Source organism: Coregonus clupeaformis, unplaced genomic scaffold (assembly GCF_020615455.1).
Source record: "Coregonus clupeaformis isolate EN_2021a unplaced genomic scaffold, ASM2061545v1 scaf0028, whole genome shotgun sequence".
Lineage (NCBI taxonomy): Eukaryota > Metazoa > Chordata > Actinopteri > Salmoniformes > Salmonidae > Coregonus > Coregonus clupeaformis.
Window position 1 is genome coordinate 223,505 of NW_025533483.1, and position 18,681 is coordinate 242,185.

At 43.8% G+C, this 18,681-nt stretch overlaps 1 protein-coding gene across 1 annotated transcript in view; it reads right to left on the reverse strand.

Moving 5' to 3' along the window:
• Nucleotides 1–537: 537 nt before the first annotated feature.
• The window catches only part of atp10a (ATPase phospholipid transporting 10A), a 129,274-nt gene continuing 111,130 nt past the window's right edge, over nt 538–18,681 (reverse strand). Inside the window, exons 17-22 of the mRNA XM_045212597.1 lie at nt 14,217–14,417; nt 8,231–8,311; nt 7,930–8,034; nt 3,376–3,563; nt 906–1,751; nt 538–802 (exon numbers count right to left, since the gene is read on the reverse strand). Coding sequence (XP_045068532.1) covers nt 538–802; nt 906–1,751; nt 3,376–3,563; nt 7,930–8,034; nt 8,231–8,311; nt 14,217–14,417 — 1,686 coding nt within the window. The remainder of the gene's footprint in view (nt 803–905; nt 1,752–3,375; nt 3,564–7,929; nt 8,035–8,230; nt 8,312–14,216; nt 14,418–18,681) is intronic.

The window sequence follows — 18,681 nt, forward strand, 5'->3', positions numbered from 1 at the left end:
GAAATTGTGAAAATGATAATGCCCTTTTAGTGAAAAAGCTGTTTGAAAAGACCGCCTGAAATGTCAGCCTGTTTTGGTGGGATGGAGTTTTGGCCTGCCTGGTGACATCACCAGACCCCTCCCCACTCAGACCCCTCCCCACTCAGACCCCTCCCCACTCAGACCCCTCCCCACTCAGACCCCTCCCCACTCAGACCCCTCCCCACTCAGACCCCTCCCCACTCAGACCACTCCCAGACAGTCCTAGCAAAATTCTTGCTTGAGAAATTGCTATTTTCAAAGAAGCTATTTTTGTTTCCTTTTGACCCTTTTAATTGAAACCAATCACAGTAAGGTAGTTAACTGTTACCCAGAAATGATTTGATATTGAGATAAAAGCGGCTGCATTGGACCTTTAACTTAAAACATCTAATGTACATGATAATGATGATAATAACTTTTATAAAATAATCCTCTTGAAAAATAGAATACAATTCAATAGAGCTATCATGCAAATCTGAGTGAAATACTATAACAGATATTAAAGACTATAATACATCAGTGTTCTTTGGGACATGTGGGCGTGGCCTGGTTGTGGGCGTGGTCTGGTCTGTCTGTAGGGGGGAGGAGCCTGTGGTCAGGTGGTCTGTGTGGCGTAGTGTCATAGTTCTCATAGTTCCGTCTGTAGGCCGCAGACTGGGAACCACCAGCAGGGGGCAGAGTCAGGTGGATGGTCTCTGACTGGGGTGTGGCCAATGAAGGCGTGGCCAAGAGAGGTGTGGCTAACAGGGGTGTGGTCAGAAGGGGTGTGGAGGTGATCAAGCTGGACAAACTCAGGTCCGAGGGATCAAGAAGAGTAATGTCCTGACAGTCATTTTCCTGGGTGAGAGGGGCCTGGAGTTCATCAGGCCCAGCCCCAGCCGTACTCCCAGCCCCTGCTCCAGCCCCAGCCGTACTCCCAGCCCCTGCCGTACCAGGCCCCAGCCGTACTCCCAGCCCCTGCTCCAGCCCCAGCCGTACTCCCAGCCCCTGCACCGGCCCCAGCCGCACTCCAGCCCCTGCACCGGCCCCCAGCCGTACTCCCAGCCCCTGCACCGGCCCCAGCCGACTCCCAGCCCCTGCACCCGGCCCCAGCCGTACTCCCAGCCCCTGCACCGGCCCCAGCCGTACTCCCAGCCCCTGCTCCGGCCCCAGCCGTACTCCCAGCCCCTGCACCGGCCCCAGCCGTACTCCCAGCCCCTGCACCGGCCCCAGCCGTACTCCCAGCCCCTGCACCGGCCCCAGCCGTACTCCCAGCCCCTGCACCGGCCCCAGCCCCTGCACCGGCCCCAGCCCCTGCCTCAGGCTGAGGAGCTTCTTTGACTTTGGTATAAGGCAGAGTATCCATCTCTGTGGAGGCCAGTGTGTACTGATCATCTTCTTCAAGGCTCCTCTTAGTGTCTCCAGGACTGCCAGAGCCCCAGCCCTTCCCCTGAGCCTTCCCAGTCTCATCCCTCTGTAAGGACAGGTCCAGACGGCCCTCAGGGCTCTTGGTCGGGCCCCTGGTGAAGCTGTGCTGGTTCTGGGTGGAGGTGGCCCTGTGACTGTAGTCTTTAGGGAAGGGTCCAGTGAAGGACAGTGAAGACAGGAAGGGCGGTCTGAGACTCAGAAGTGACCCGGCCTGGACCCGACTGAGGATGTTTCTGCGGGTGTCACTGGGCAGTTTGTCCAGCTGCCTGCCGACCTGGACTGGACTGGGGAACAGAGAGCTCTGACACGCCCTGCAGAAGTATCTGAATGGAGAGCGAGAGGAGAGGAGAAATGAGTCAGGGTGAGCCCTAAATTAAACCATACTCTCTATGTAGTGCACTACTTTTGAATAAAGCCCTATGGATGCCTACTTTTGACCAGATAGCACAATTGGCTGAATCTCAAACTGAACACTCCATCACTCCATATGCCCGTTCACGAGTCAATCTTAAAAACTAGTTGTCGAGTTATCGAGGGCTCCACCGAGCCCTTCGCAAGCCTCTCTATTGAGTGGGCATCCTTTGTAGACTCTGCATCCTTGGCAGAAACTCAGCATGTCACCTAGCAACAACAGTCAAAACTACTTAGCTATCAAAAATAGTCAGAATAAGTCAACATAAATCAAGAAATCTGTAATTGATTTGGAAGTTTTTGCAGAGGTCTTAGTGGAGAGTCATTTTGTTTTCTGTCCTGCCCATGTTTCATATTGAGTCATGCTAGTACTAGACAGGTCCCAGAAGAATGCTCACAAATGGATTTAGAATTTTTGAACCTCGAGTGCGCATCGTTTCAATGCTCATTTTGGCCAAACTCGAGTGATCACTATCGAACACATCAGCAAGTGGCCACTTGATAAAGTGCTTAGGGGCCAAAGGTTAGGTTTGAGATTCAGCCACCTGTATAAAGTGCACTACTTTTATTCCCTATATGGGCCCTGGCGCCCTGGTCAAAAGTAGTGCACTATACAGGGAATAGGGTGCCATTCTCTGGTCTAAAGTAGTGCACTATATAGGGAATAGGGTGCCATTCTGTGGTCTAAAGTAGTGCACTATATAGGGAATAGGGTGCCATTCTCTAGTCTAAAGTAGTGCTCTATATAGGGAATAGGGTGCCATTCTCTGGTCTAAAGTAGTGCACTATATAGGGAATAGGGTGCCATTCTGTGGTCTAAAGTAGTGCACTATATAGGGAATAGGGTGCCATTCTCTGGTCTAAAGTAGTGCTCTATAGGGAATAGGGTGCCATTCTCTGATCTAAAGTAGTGCACTATATAGGGAATAGGGTGCCATTCTCTGAGTCTAAAGTAGTGCACTATATAGGAATAGGGTGCCATTCTCTGGTCTAAAGTAGTGCACTATATAGGGAATAGGGTGCCATTCTCTGGTCTAAAGTAGTGCACTATATAGGGAATAGGGTGTCATAGGACCCTGGTCTAAAGTAGTGCACTATATAGGGAATAGGGTGCCATTCTCTGGTCTAAAGTAGTGCACTATATAGGGAATAGGGTGCCATTCTCTGGTCTAAAGTAGTGCACTATATAGGGAATAGGGTGCCATTCTCTGGTCTAAAGTAGTGCACTATATAGGGAATAGGGTGCCATTCTCTGGTCTAAAGTAGTGCACTATATAGGGAATAGGGTGCCATTTGGGACGTAGCCCGAGACATCAGGACACACTTAGACAGACCAGACGGACAGAACAGCACATATCTGGGATGGAATAACCAGTTCCTTGGAATAAACATGAAAAGGCTGTTATTGATAACAGATGACTCTTAAACAACAACATAAACCTGGAGGAATGATTGGTTGTGCACACCCCACATGTTCTCTCTCATACACACACACACACACACACACACACACACTCACACCTCCCCCTTACTAACCTGGGCAGCAGGGCGGCTACAGGCGTGACCACACAGAGCAGGTAGAAGAGCGGTTCCCCCAGAAGTCTCTGCATGGTCCAGTAAGGGTTGGAAGGGGAGTAGCATGTGGGACAGGAGGCATTGTAACACAGAGCCACAGTAAAGAACAGACCCACACTGAAGGAGATGGACAGCCAGTTCATCCAGGTCTGGAGGGAAAAACAGGGGAGAGGAAAGAGGGAGAGGAGGGGAGAGGAGAGGAGAGGAGAGAGGAGAGAGAGGAGAGGAGAGGAGAGGAGAGGAGAGGAGAGGAGAGGAGAGGGAGAGGAGGAAGAGGAGGAGAGAGAGGAGAGGAGAGGAGAGGAGAGGAGAGAGAGGAGAGGGGAGAGGAGAGGAGGGAGAGGAGAGGAGAGGAGGAAAGAGGGAGAGGAGGGAGGAGAGGAAGAAGAGAGAGGAGGGAGAGGAGGAGGGAGAGGAGGGAGAGGGAGAGAGAGGAGGGGGAGAGGAGGAAAGAGGAGAGAGGAGGAAGAGGGAGAGGAGGAAGAGGGGAGAGGAGAGAGAGGGAGAGGAGGAGAGAGAGGAAAGAGGGAGAGGAGGGAGAGGAGGAAAGAGGGGAGAGGAGGAGAGGGGAGAGGAGGGAGAGGAGGAGAGGAGGGAGAGGAGGGAGAGGAGAGAGAGAGAGGGAGAGGAGAGAGAGGGAGAGGAGGAAAGAGGGGAGAGGAGGGGAGAGGAGGAAGAGGGGAGAGGAGGGGAGAGGAGGAAGAGGGGAGAGGAGAGAGAGGGAGAGGAGGGGAGAGGAGGAAAGAGGGGAGAGGAGGGGAGAGGAGGAAGAGGGGAGAGGAGGGAGAGGAGGAGAGGGAGAGGAGGGAGGAGAGGGGAGAGGAGAGAGAGGAGAGGAGGGGGAGGGAGAGGAGGGAAGAGAGAGGAGGAGGAGGGAGAGGAGGGAGAGGAGGAAGAGGAGAGAGGGAGAGGGAGAGGGAGAGAGGAGGAGAGAGGGAGAGGAGGGGAGAGGAGGAGAGGAGGGGAGAGGAGGAAGAGGGAGAGGGAGAGAGGAGAGGAGGGGAGAGGAGGAAGAGAGGGGAGAGAGAGGGGAGAGGAGGAGAAGAGGGGAGAGAGAGGGAGAGGAGGAAGAGGGGAGAGGAGGGAGAGAGGAAGAGGGGAGAGGAGGGAGAGAGAGGGAGAGGAGGGGAGAGGAGGAGAGGGGAGAGGGGAGAGGAGAGAGAGGGAGAGGAGGGGAGAGGAGGAAGAGGGAGAGGAGGGAAGAGGAGAGGAGGGAGAGAGGGAGAGGAGGAAGAGGGGAGAGGGGAGAGGGGGAGAGGGGAGAGAGGAGGGATTGGGGATGAGGGGAGAGGAGGGGAGAGGGGAGAGGAGGGGAGAGGGGAGGGGGATGGGGGAGAGGAGAGAGGAGGAAGAGGGGAGAGGAGGAAGAGGGGATGGGGAGAGGAGGGGAGAGGGGAGAGGAGAGGAGGAAGAGGAGGGGAGAGGAGGGAGAGGGATGGGGAGAGGGGATGGGAGAGGATGGGAGAGGGAGAGGAGGCAGAGGAGAAAGGGGATGGTGGAGAGGAGGGGATGGTGGAGAGGAGGGGAGAGAGGGGAGGGAGGGAGAGGGAGAGAGGGGAGAGGAGGAAGAGGAGGGGAGAGGGGAGAGGAGGAAGAGGAGGGAGAGGGGATGGGGAGAGAGGGGAGAGGGGATGGGGAGAGAGGGGAGAGGAGGAAGAGGAGGGGAGAGGGGATGGGGAGAGAGGGGGAGAGAGGGGAGAGGAGGAAGAGGAGGGGGGAGAAGAGGGGAGAGGAGGGGAGAGGAGAGAGAGGGGAACGGGATTAGAGACTCAAAGCCAGATGAGTACAGAGGACGCCAAACCACTGACTGACTCACTATCTAGGATCTGTCCTAAATGGCACTATATTCCATATGTAGGGCACTATATTCCATATGTAGAGCACTCTATTCCATATGTAGGGCACTATATTCCATATGTAGAGCACTCTATTCCATATGTAGGGCACTATATTCCATATGTAGGGCACTCTATTCCATATGTAGGGCACTATATTCCATATGTAGGGCACTCTATTCCATATGTAGGGCACTTATTCCAATGTAGGGGCACTCTATTCCATATGTAGGGCACTCTATTCCATATGTAGGGCACTAATTCCATATGTAGGGCACTATATTCCATATGTAGGGCACTCTATTCCATATGTAGGGCAATCTATTCATAGTAGGCACTATATTCCATATGTAGGGCACTAATTCCATATGTAGGGTACTAATTCCATATGTAGGGCAATATTCCATATGTAGGGCACTAATTCCATAGTAGGGCAAATATTCCAATGTAGGGTACTAACATATGTAGGGCACTCTATTCATATGTAGGGCACTATATTCCATATGTAGGGCACTATATTCCATATGTAGGGCAATCTATCATATGTAGGGCACTAAATCATATGTAGGGGGAACTATATTCCATATGTAGGGGAATATATTCCATATGTAGGGCACTAACCATATGTAGGCACTCTATTCCATATGTAGGGCACTAATCATAGAGGGACTATATCCATATGTAGGGCACTATATTCCATATGTAGGGCACTCATATTCCAATGTAGGGCACTATATTCCATATGTAGGGCACTATATTCCATATGTAGGGCAACTATATTCCATATGTAGGCACTCATCCATATGTAGGGCACTATATTCCATATGTAGGGCACCATATTCCATATGTAGGGCACTCTATTCCATATGTAGGGCACTCTATTCCATATGTAGGGCACTATATTCCATATGTAGGGCACTATATTCCATATGTAGGGCACTATATTCCATATGTAGGGCACTATATTCCATATGTAGGGCACTATATTCCATATGTAGGGCACTATATTCCATATGTAGGGCACTATATTCCATATGTAGGGCACTCTATTCCATATGTAGGGCACTCTATTCCATATGTAGGGCACTATATTCCATATGTAGGGCACTATATTCCATATGTAGGGCACTATATTCCATATGTAGGGCACTATATTCCATATGTAGGGCACTATATTTGACTAGGGCCCACAACCAATAAGCTGCCATTTGGGATGCATCCAGACTCACCATCGACCATATTATTGGCCTTTTATGAAAGGAATGTTTAATCTGATGGTCAAGATGGCCGAAACATCAGCCATATTTTACTCCTCTTAATAAAGGAGTTTTTAAAACTTAAAGAGCAAGAGTTGCTCCTCTTTCCCCTTTCTGAATCTAAAACTCCTCTTTCCCCTTTATGAATCTAAAACATTGGCACCTAACTACTACATTTTTCATGTTACAAAATGTGTTGGGATGAAATTTACAGCTACCAGCGTAATGGAAAAAGCGCTAATCCCATTCAAGGTCACTGCTCTTAACTGAGAGCATCTGAGCCTTTGTCCCAAATGGCACCCTATTCCCTATATAGTGCACTACTTTAGACCAGAGAATGGCACCCTATTCCCTATATAGTGCACTACTTAGACCTATTCCCTATATAGTGCACTACTTTAGACCAGAGAATGGCACCCTATTCCCTATATACTTAGAGGCCTATTCCTATATATGCACTATACCAGAGATGCTATAGTGATTTAGACAGAGATGGCAATCCTATGGCTAGAATGGCCCTATTCCCTATATAGTGCACTACTTTGACCAAGGCCGAGGTCATTTCGCTCAGGACCCTGTTCAAAAGAAGTGCACTACATAGGGAATAGGGTGCCATTCTCTGGTCTAAAGTAGTGCACTATATAGGGAATAGGGTGCCATTCTCTGGTCTAAAGTAGTGCACTATATAGGGAATAGGGTGCCATTCTCTGGTCTAAAGTAGTGCACTATATAGGGAATAGGGTGCCATTCTCTGGTCTAAAGTAGTGCACTATATAGGGAATAGGGTGCCATTCTCTGGTCTAAAGTAGTGCACTACATAGGGAATAGGGTGCCATTTGGGAAGCGCCTTAGAAGGCAGGAGATGGACACATGGATACAGCAAAAAACGAAAAGGTTATTTTGGCCGCCATGCCTGTGTGATGTGCGTGTGTGTGTGTGTGTGTGTGTGTGTGTGTGTGTGTGTGTGTGTGTGTGTGTGTGTGTGTGTGTGTGTGTGTGTGTGTGAGTGTGAGTGTGAGTGTGTGTGTGTGTGTGTGTGTGTGTAGACAGTTTGCAGAAGGCACTAGCTGGACAGTGGGAGTAACTGATGCTGCAGTCTTCTGATCCAATCTAATCAACAACACCTCAGAAATATCTATCTGCTTGTTGTCAGCCACCTCCTAGACCCAGCTAGTCACAGAGCCAAAGAGCTGGTCTCATTGCTAGAAAGGAGGTCTATCTATTCATTAACATCCTAACGACTTGATTCACTGGAAATTCAAAAGGCTTTTATTCAGCCTAAAAAAACTCCATGTCCAAAACGCTTCATTAGATTTCCAATCAATTGATTTACAAAGTAGCCCCAATATTTTGTAATTGAAGCTTTGAAAAGATTTGAAAGTAAGTAGGATCAGCCAGTCAGTAAATCCGTAGTGTGTTGTTACCCAGGTCTTGGTCTCCATGCCCAGGTGAATCAGTATGGTAAACAGAGACAGTGTGGTGATGGGGGTTCCCCAGGTCAACAAGTCCACTTCAGAGTCAGCATAGGCCTGGAGGAGATGGACACACACACAGAGGGATGAGCGGTGGTGTGTGTGTGTGTGTGTGTGTGTGTGAGAGAGAGTGAGTGAGAGTGAGTGTGTGAGATAGGTTATAAGATGTCATGACAGGGTTATTACATATATTTGCATGTATTTTAAAGTTAATCCATCAAAAGTGCTACAAAATAATCCAATCCTAACTCACACAGTATGGTATGAAGAAGCAGACCAGGCTTTGGTAGAAGGCATCTATCATGTTCATCCAGAACATATACGGCTTGTACTCCTGAAACACAAAACACCTGAGCATTTCACTACAACCTCAAAGCATCAGCCACCGAGACGGAGGGTTCTAAAACAGAATCAGCTGGGTATGATGTCATAAGACGTCTGTCTAATAGAGCTGTATAAAAGTTACGATTCGTGACCAATATAACATGTTTCTCCGAGACCCGTCGGATCATTCCGGCGATTGTGATAGGGAGTTCGACGGTGAGGCATATATCTGTACCTGGGGCAAAGACTATGTGTTTTCCTGGGGCAAAAGTTCAGGATATCAGCAGGTTGCTTCCCGAGGCTGTGAGTCACTGGGGGCTGATACTGTCATGGTTCATGTGGGGTCAGATGACATTATGAAGGGCAGCTCAGAACAGCTGAAGATGGATTTTAAAGAACTGATTGGGTCTCTACTTGACACCAACAAACGCCCCATAATATCTGGCCCTCTGCCCTCCCTAAATCGTGGCGTTGAACTTTTCAGCAGACTTTTAGTCCTACATAACTGGCTACGAGACTACTGCAGCTCTGTGGGTGTAACATTTATTGACAATTTTGATACCTTCTGGAAACAAAGCTCATATTATAAAGGATGGAATCCACCCAATTCATCTGAGTTCCTGGATACCTTCACAGCATTATAAGGCTGCGTTGAATGGTGCGAAAAGTGCAAATCAATCCCAGAACAGCAGCAAAGGACCTTGTGAAGACGCTGGAGGAAACAGGTACAAAATAATCTATATCCACAGTAAAACGAGTCCTATATTGACATAACCTGAAAGGCCGCTCAGCAAGGAAGAAGCCACTGCTCCAAAACCGCCATAAAAAAGCCAGACTACGGTTTGCAACTGCACATGGGGACAAAGATCGTACTTTTTTGAGAAATGTCCTCTGGTCTGATGAAACAAAAATATAACTGTTTGGCCATAATGACCATCGTTATGTTTGGAGGAAAAAGGGGGTACTTGCAAGCCGAAGAACACCATCCCAACAGTGAAGCACGGGGGTGGCAGTATCATGCTGTGGGGGTGCTTTGCTGCAGGAGGGACTGGTGCACTTCACAAAATAGATGGCATCATGAGGAAGGAAAAGTATGTGGATATATTGAAGCAACTTCTCAAGACATCAGTCAGGAAGTGAAAGCTTGGTCGCAAATGGGTCTTCCAAATGGACAATGACCCCAAGCATGCTTCCAAAGTTGTGGCAAAATGGCTTAAGGACAACAAAGTCAAGGTATTGGAGTGGCCATCACAAAGCCCTGCCCTCAATCCTATAGAACATTTGTGGGCAGAACTGAAAAAGTGTGTGCGAGCAAGGAGGCCTACAAACCTGACTCAGTTACACCAGCTCTGTCAGGAGGAATGGGCCTAAATTCACCCAATTTATTGTGGGAATCTTGTGGAAGGCTACCCGAAATGTTTGACCCAAGTTAAACAATTTAAAGGCAATGCTACCAAATACTAATTGAGTGTATGTAAACTTTTGACCCACTGGGAATGTGATGAAATAAATAAAAGCTGAAATAAATCATTCTCTCTACTATTATTCTGACATTTCACATTCTTAAAATAAAGTGGTGATCCTAACTGACCTAAGACAGGGAATTTTTACTGGGATTAAATGTCAGGAATTGTGAAAAACTTCAGTTTAAATGTATTTGGCTAAAGTGTATGTAAACTTCCGCCTTCAACTGTATATATCTTTATTATTATTATTATTATGTTTTTTTTTTTATAGATACCAGACAAGATAATCACAATATCATAAAATACCATGTTAATACCTTAAAAGATCTTAATTATATATTTTATCTATTATATCTGTTTTATTCACTAAAGTTATAAACAATTTATTCACGTTATCTATTTACTTTACATATCGACATGACGGTTCGGACCTCTGAGTTCTGTCCGTTCATGTAGAGCTGACGTAGTTATAATCTATCACTAGTTATTAACAACATATCCAATAGTTGATATAATCTATCACTAGTTATTAACAACATATCCAATAGTTGATATAATCTATCACTAGTTATTAACAACATATCCAATAGTTGATATAATCTATCACTCGTTATTAACAACATATCCAATAGTTGATATAATCTATCACTAGTTATTAACAACATATCCAATAGTTGATATAATCTATCACTCGTTATTAACAACATATCCAATAGTTGATATAATCTATCACTAGTTATTAACAACATATCCAATAGTTGATATAATCTATCACTAGTTATTAACAACATATCCAATAGTTGATATAATCTATCACTAGTTATTAACAACATATCCAATAGTTGATATAATCTATCACTAGTTATTAACAACATATCCAATAGTTGATATAATCTATCACTAGTTATTAACAACATATCCAATAGTTGATATAATCTATCACTAGTTATTAACAACATATCCAATAGTTGATATAATCTATCACTAGTTATTAACAACATATCCAATAGTTGATATAATCTATCACTAGTTATTAACAACATATCCAATAGTTGATATAATCTATCACTCGTTATTAACAACATATCCAATAGTTGATATAATCTATCACTCGTTATTAACAACATATCCAATAGTTGATATAATCTATCACTAGTTATTAACAACATATCCAATAGTTGATATAATCTATCACTCGTTATTAACAACATATCCAATAGTTGATATAATCTATCACTAGTTATTAACAACATATCCAATAGTTGATATAATCTATCACTCGTTATTAACAACATATCCAATAGTTGATATAATCTATCACTCGTTATTAACAACATATCCAATAGTTGATATAATCTATCACTCGTTATTAACAACATATCCAATAGTTGATATAATCTATCACTCGTTATTAACAACATATCCAATAGTTGATATAATCTATCACTCGTTATTAACAACATATCCAATAGTTGATATAATCTATCACTAGTTATTAACAACATATCCAATAGTTGATATAATCTATCACTAGTTATTAACAACATATCCAATAGTTGATATAATCTATCACTAGTTATTAACAACATATCCAATAGTTGATATAATCTATCACTCGTTATTAACAACATATCCAATAGTTGATATAATCTATCACTAGTTATTAACAACATATCCAATAGTTGATATAATCTATCACTCGTTATTAACAACATATCCAATAGTTGATATAATCTATCACTCGTTATTAACAACATATCCAATAGTTGATATAATCTATCACTCGTTATTAACAACATATCCAATAGTTGATATAATCTATCACTAGTTATTAACAACATATCCAATAGTTGATATAATCTATCACTCGTTATTAACAACATATCCAATAGTTGATATAATCTATCACTCGGTTATTAACAACATATCCAATAGTTGATATAATCTATCACTCGTTATTAACAACATATCCAATAGTTGATATAATCTATCACTCGTTATTAACAACATATCCAATAGTTGATATAATCTATCACTCGTTATTAACACAATTGATAGTTGATACAACATATCAATAGATGACTATCACTCGTTATTAACAACATATCCAATAGTTGATATAATCTATCACTGTTATTAACAACATATCCAATAGTTGATATAATCTATCACTCGTTATTAACAACATATCCAATAGTTGATATAATCTATCACTCGTTATTAACAACATATCCAATAGTTGATATAATCTATCACTAGTTATTAACAACATATCCAATAGTTGATATAATCTATCACTCGTTATTAACAACATATCCAATAGTTGATATAATCTATCACTCGTTATTAACAACATATCCAATAGTTGATATAATCTATCACTCGTTATTAACAACATATCCAATAGTTGATATAATCTATCACTCGTTATTAACAACATATCCAATAGTTGATATAATCTATCACTCGTTATTAACAACATATCCAATAGTTGATATAATCTATCACTCGTTATTAACAACATATCCAATAGTTGATATAATCTATCACTCGTTATTAACAACATATCCAATAGTTGATATAATCTATCACTCGTTATTAACAACATATCCAATAGTTGATATAATCTATCACTCGTTATTAACAACATATCCAATAGTTGATATAATCTATCACTCGTTATTAACAACATATCCAATAGTTGATATAATCTATCACTCGTTATTAACAACATATCCAATAGTTGATATAATCTATCACTCGTTATTAACAACATATCCAATAGTTGATATAATCTATCACTCGTTATTAACAACATATCCAATAGTTGATATAATCTATCACTCGTTATTAACAACATATCCAATAGTTGATATAATCTATCACTCGTTATTAACAACATATCCAATAGTTGATATAATCTATCACTCGTTATTAACAACATATCCAATAGTTGATATAATCTATCACTCGTTATTAACAACATATCCAATAGTTGATATAATCTATCACTAGTTATTAACAACATATCCAATAGTTGATATAATCTATCACTCGTTATTAACAACATATCCAATAGTTGATATAATCTATCACTCGTTATTAACAACATATCCAATAGTTGATATAATCTATCACTCGTTATTAACAACATATCCAATAGTTGATATAATCTATCACTAGTTATTAACAACATATCCAATAGTTGATATAATCTATCACTCGTTATTAACAACATATCCAATAGTTGATATAATCTATCACTCGTTATTAACAACATATCCAATAGTTGATATAATCTATCACTCGTTATTAACAACATATCCAATAGTTGATATAATCTATCACTAGTTATTAACAACATATCCAATAGTTGATATAATCTATCACTAGTTATTAACAACATATCCAATAGTTGATATAATCTATCACTCGTTATTAACAACATATCCAATAGTTGATATAATCTATCACTCGTTATTAACAACATATCCAATAGTTGATATAATCTATCACTAGTTATTAACAACATATCCAATAGTTGATATAATCTATCACTAGTTATTAACAACATATCCAATAGTTGATATAATCTATCACTAGTTATTAACAACATATCCAATAGTTGATATAATCTATCACTCGTTATTAACAACATATCCAATAGTTGATATAATCTATCACTCGTTATTAACAACATATCCAATAGTTGATATAATCTATCACTAGTTATTAACAACATATCCAATAGTTGATATAATCTATCACTAGTTATTAACAACATATCCAATAGTTGATATAATCTATCACTAGTTATTAACAACATATCCAATAGTTGATATAATCTATCACTCGTTATTAACAACATATCCAATAGTTGATATAATCTATCACTAGTTATTAACAACATATCCAATAGTTGATATAATCTATCACTCGTTATTAACAACATATCCAATAGTTGATATAATCTATCACTAGTTATTAACAACATATCCAATAGTTGATATAATCTATCACTAGTTATTAACAACATATCCAATAGTTGATATAATCTATCACTCGTTATTAACAACATATCCAATAGTTGATATAATCTATCACTGTTATTAACAACATATCCAATAGTTGATATAATCTATCACTTCGTTATTAACAACATATCCAATAGTTGATATAATCTATCACTCGTTATTAACAACATATCCAATAGTTGATATAATCTATCACTCGTTATTAACAACATATCCAATAGTTGATATAATCTATCACTCGTTATTAACAACATATCCAATAGTTGATATAATCTATCACTCGTTATTAACAACATATCCAATAGTTGATATAATCTATCACTCGTTATTAACAACATATCCAATAGTTGATATAATCTATCACTAGTTATTAACAACATATCCAATAGTTGATATAATCACTAGTTATAAAGACCTCTGAGTTCTGTCCATTCATGTAGAGCTGAGGCAGTTCCTGGAGGGTCTCTGAGGACACATCTTTGTCCAGGGTCCCGGTGATGAGTTGAGGGAAGGCAGAGAACATCAGGTTGAAGAAGACCAGATACCACTGGTCTATCATGGCTGACCCAGAGAAACCACAGTAGAACTGGTACCAGAAGATCAGAGCTACAAACATCTGGAGAGGAGAGAGAGGGAGATGGGAGAGAGAGAGAGGGAGATGGGAGAGAGAGATGGGAGAGAGAGAGAGGGAGATGGGAGAGAGAGAGGGAGATGGGGAGAGAGAGAGGGAGATGGGGAGAGAGAGAGGGGGATGGGAGAGAGAGAGAGGGAGATGGGAGAGAGAGAGAGGGGAGATGGGGAGAGAGAGAGGGAGAGGGGAGAGAGAGATGGGAGAGAGAGAGAGGGAGATGGGGGGATGGGGAGAGAGAGAGGGAGATGGGGAGAGAGAGAGGGAGATGGGGGAGAGAGAGAGGGAGATGGGAGAGAGAGAGAGGGGGAGATGGGGAGAGAGAGAGGGAGATGGGGAGAGAGAGAGGGAGATGGGGAGAGAGAGAGGGAGATGGGAGAGAGAGAGAGGAGATGGGGAGAGAGAGAGGGGAGATGGGGAGGAGAGAGAGGGAGATGGGAGAGAGATGGGAGAGAGAGAGAGGGAGATGGGAGAGAGAGAGAGGGGAGATGGGGAGAGAGAGAGGGAGATGGGGAGAGAGAGAGGGAGATGGGGAGAGAGATGGGAGAGAGAGAGAGGGAGATGGGGAGAGAGAGAGGGAGATGGGGGAGAGAGAGAGGGAAATGGGAGAGAGAGAGAGGGAGATGGGAGAGAGAGAGAGGGAGATGGGAGAGAGAGAAGGAGATGGGAGAGAGAGAGAGGGGGAGATGGGAGAGAGAGGGAGATGGGAGAGAGAGAGAGGGGGAGATGGAGGAGAGAGAGAGAGGGAGATGGGGAGAGAGAGAGAGAGGGAGATGGGGGAGAGAGAGGGAAATGGGGGAGAGAGAGAGGGAAATGGGGAGAGAGAGAGGGAGATGGGGAGAGAGAGAGGGAGATGGGGGAGAGAGAGGGAGATGGGGGAGAGAGGGAGATGGGGGAGAGAGAGAGGGAGATGGGAGATCGGAGAGGGAGGGAGATGGGAGATCGGAGAGGGAGGGAGATGAGTCGACTGACTGAGGTTCTACAGCTGTTCAGTCTGTGGGCTAGAAATAAATGTACAGCTCTTTAATGGTACCAGTCTCTGCCCACTCACAAAACAGAACTACATTTATATTGCTGATTGATTTGTAGATTTGTGCCTTTTTTTGTGTGACCAACTTTTAATTTAGTTTGTCATTTTTCAGAAGGGGGTTATAGGTACAGGTATAACACTCAGTCATATTCATTCAGATATATTCATACATTCAGTTATAATATTTGCATTTCATATTTCATACTTTCCTGTACCGGGCTGCCACTTGAAATAATAATACAACAAAATATCAGAGCAATGCAACAAAGACAAAGAACAGAATCAACAGTTTTGTAACATTCTGTATGCAAGGAAAAGAAACACACAAATACTGGCACTAAGACCGCACTCAAAGAGCTGTATAGGGCCAGCTGTAGAGGGCCAGCTGTATAGGGCCAGCTGTATAGGGCCGGCTGTATAGGGCCGGCTGTATTGGGCCGGCTGTAGAGGGCCAGCTGTATAGGGCCAGCTGTATAGGGCCAGCTGTAGAGGGCCGGCTGTATAGGGCCGGCTGTAGAGGGCCGGCTGTAGAGGGCCGGCTGTATTGGGCCGGCTGTATAGGGCCAGCTGTAGAGGGCCAGCTGTAGAGGGCCGGCTGTATTGGGCCGGCTGTATAGGGCCAGCTGTATAGGGCCGGCTGTATAGGGCCGGCTGTATAGGGCCGGCTGTATTGGGCCGGCTGTATAGGGCCAGCTGTATAGGGCCGGCTGTATAGGGCCGGCTGTATTGGGCCGGCTGTAGAGGGCCAGCTGTATAGGGCCAGCTGTATAGGGCCGGCTGTATTGGGCCGGCTGTATAGGGCCAGCTGTATAGGGCCAGCTGTATAGGGCCAGCTGTATAGGGCCAGCTGTATAGGGCCGGCTGTATTGGGCCGGCTGTATAGGGCCAGCTGTATAGGGCCGGCTGTATTGGGCCGGCTGTAGAGGGCCAGCTGTATAGGGCCAGCTGTAGAGGGCCGGCTGTATAGGGCCGGCTGTAGAGGGCCGGCTGTATAGGGCCGGCTGTATAGGGCCGGCTGTAGAGGGCCGGCTGTAGAGGGCCGGCTGTAGAGGGCCGGCTGTATAGGGCCGGCTGTATAGGGCCGGCTGTAGAGGGCCGGCTGTATAGGGCCGGCTGTATAGGGCCGGCTGTAGAGGGCCGGCTGTAGAGGGCCGGCTGTAGAGGGCCGGCTGTAGAGGGCCGGCTGTATAGGGCCGGCTGTATAGGGCCGGCTGTATAGGGCCGGCTGTAGAGGGCCATAAGTAAACAAGAACATGCTCATCCAGAGGCGGCGCTCCTAGTGGCCGGTGAACTGAATGCAGGAAAACTGAAATCCGTTTAACCTCATTTCCACCAGCATGTCACCTGTACAACTAGAGGCGAAAAAACTCTAGATCACCTTTACTCCACACACAGAGACACATAAAGTTCTCCCTAGCCCTCCATTTTGGAAATCTGACCATAACTCTATCCTCCTGATTCCTGGTTACAAGCAAAAACTCTAACAGGAAGTACCAGTGACACGCTCAATACGGAAATGGTCCGATAAAGCTGATGCTAAGCTACAGGACTGTTTTGCTAGCACAGACTAGAATATGTGACCAACCTGCTCGAGTCGGTCCAATGTAGCAAAATTTGAAATTGTGTTTTTTACATTGGATAAAAGTAGAGACTCAGAGCTAGAAAATGGTATGTCATACACTACAGTTGAGGAACAATTGGAAAATAATTCTGCTTTGAAAGTTGACTTGTAACCTCACTTTTGAGAAAATGGCCTTTGAATGTTTTGCTACAATCACTGGAGAGCTATTCTTTGTCTACACCCATTCAGCATCGTTCACACCCTCTTAAGCTTTAGCCCCACCCATCTCTAAGGGTTGATCCAAGCGTTCTGTCCTAACAGCAGCAGTCAAGCACCCAAGCTAACTGGCTAACGTTGGCTAGCTTCCTAGCTACTTCCAGACACAAATGAGGGAACAGCTCACTCTGACCATTTTACTCGCCCTAGCAGAGCTGGTTAGGCAGTTTCTATGTTATCCAGAGCGTTGGTGACTGCAACTGTGCCAATGTTTATTGACACCGGCCATATTCAACGGGTGTTGAGTGTTCGTAAATTCGTCAGTTATTCTGCGGTCTGGCACACTCAGATGAGAGTGCTCTGAAATCGGAGTAGATAGCCAGAGCGAATTTACCAGCTACGTCTATCAACAGCTGTCGCAGTGACATCATGAACATTCTATTGAAATGGGTACTTGCATAGTGGAGTCTTTTGTTAAGACATGTTGCTAGCTAGCTAAACAATGAACCATAATCCCAACTCATGACGTTACTACCCTGCATGAATCTGAAGGTAGCTAAACCAACCAGGTTCAATGTTAGCTAGCTAATATTAGGCTATAACTAGCAAAGCAAATGGCTCTGAGATACAAATAATATAACTACACAGATCATACAGATAACGTTAGCTAGCGAGCCAGCCTGCTAACTTTAGCTAGCTAGCTAACAGTACACTTTAACTTAAAATGAAAATGACTTTCTGACAAAATTAGAAACGTGTAATATCTGAAAATGTAGCTAGCTAGACTATCTTACCCGTATACATGGATGGATGCTTCTCCCTCTCTGTCACGGATGCCATGGTTGCCCTTAGTTTGAAGATGTAATCTGGAGACAGGTGTTTTCTCCATCTCCTTAGCTATCATACTCTAATTCCACTGATTTCAAAACTCTGTCCTCCAGAAAATGGAGAGCAACACTTATGCAGTTCTACTACGCAATATATTTTTTCAAAAGCCGCGTTAGACAGGATTACCTACACATACTGACCAGCTCAAATAGATAGAAGCGTGCTACATGGCAGACCAATCCGAACTCATTTCTCAGCATGTCCAGCCCACTCATTATCTCAGACAATCATGGCTAGCGGGAAGGTTGCTGTCTTTTTCTGTGGCTAAACCAACTAGGCATGTAATTTAACTATTTTGTTCGTATTTACAGATGGCATACAAGTTTGTTATTAAGGCACATGAAAGTTCACATGTTCCAGAATGCATTTCTGCCAAAATACGCATTTTGAAGTAGTGACGTGCGACATACGTTTCCTGAAACTAGTCACATATGTTCTGGGACTCATCCGATGGCATTGAGGAATTTACCACCTCAGTCCCCGGCTTCATTAATGAGTGCATCAATGAAATCATCCCCACAGTGACCGTACGTACATATCCCAAACAGAAGCCATGG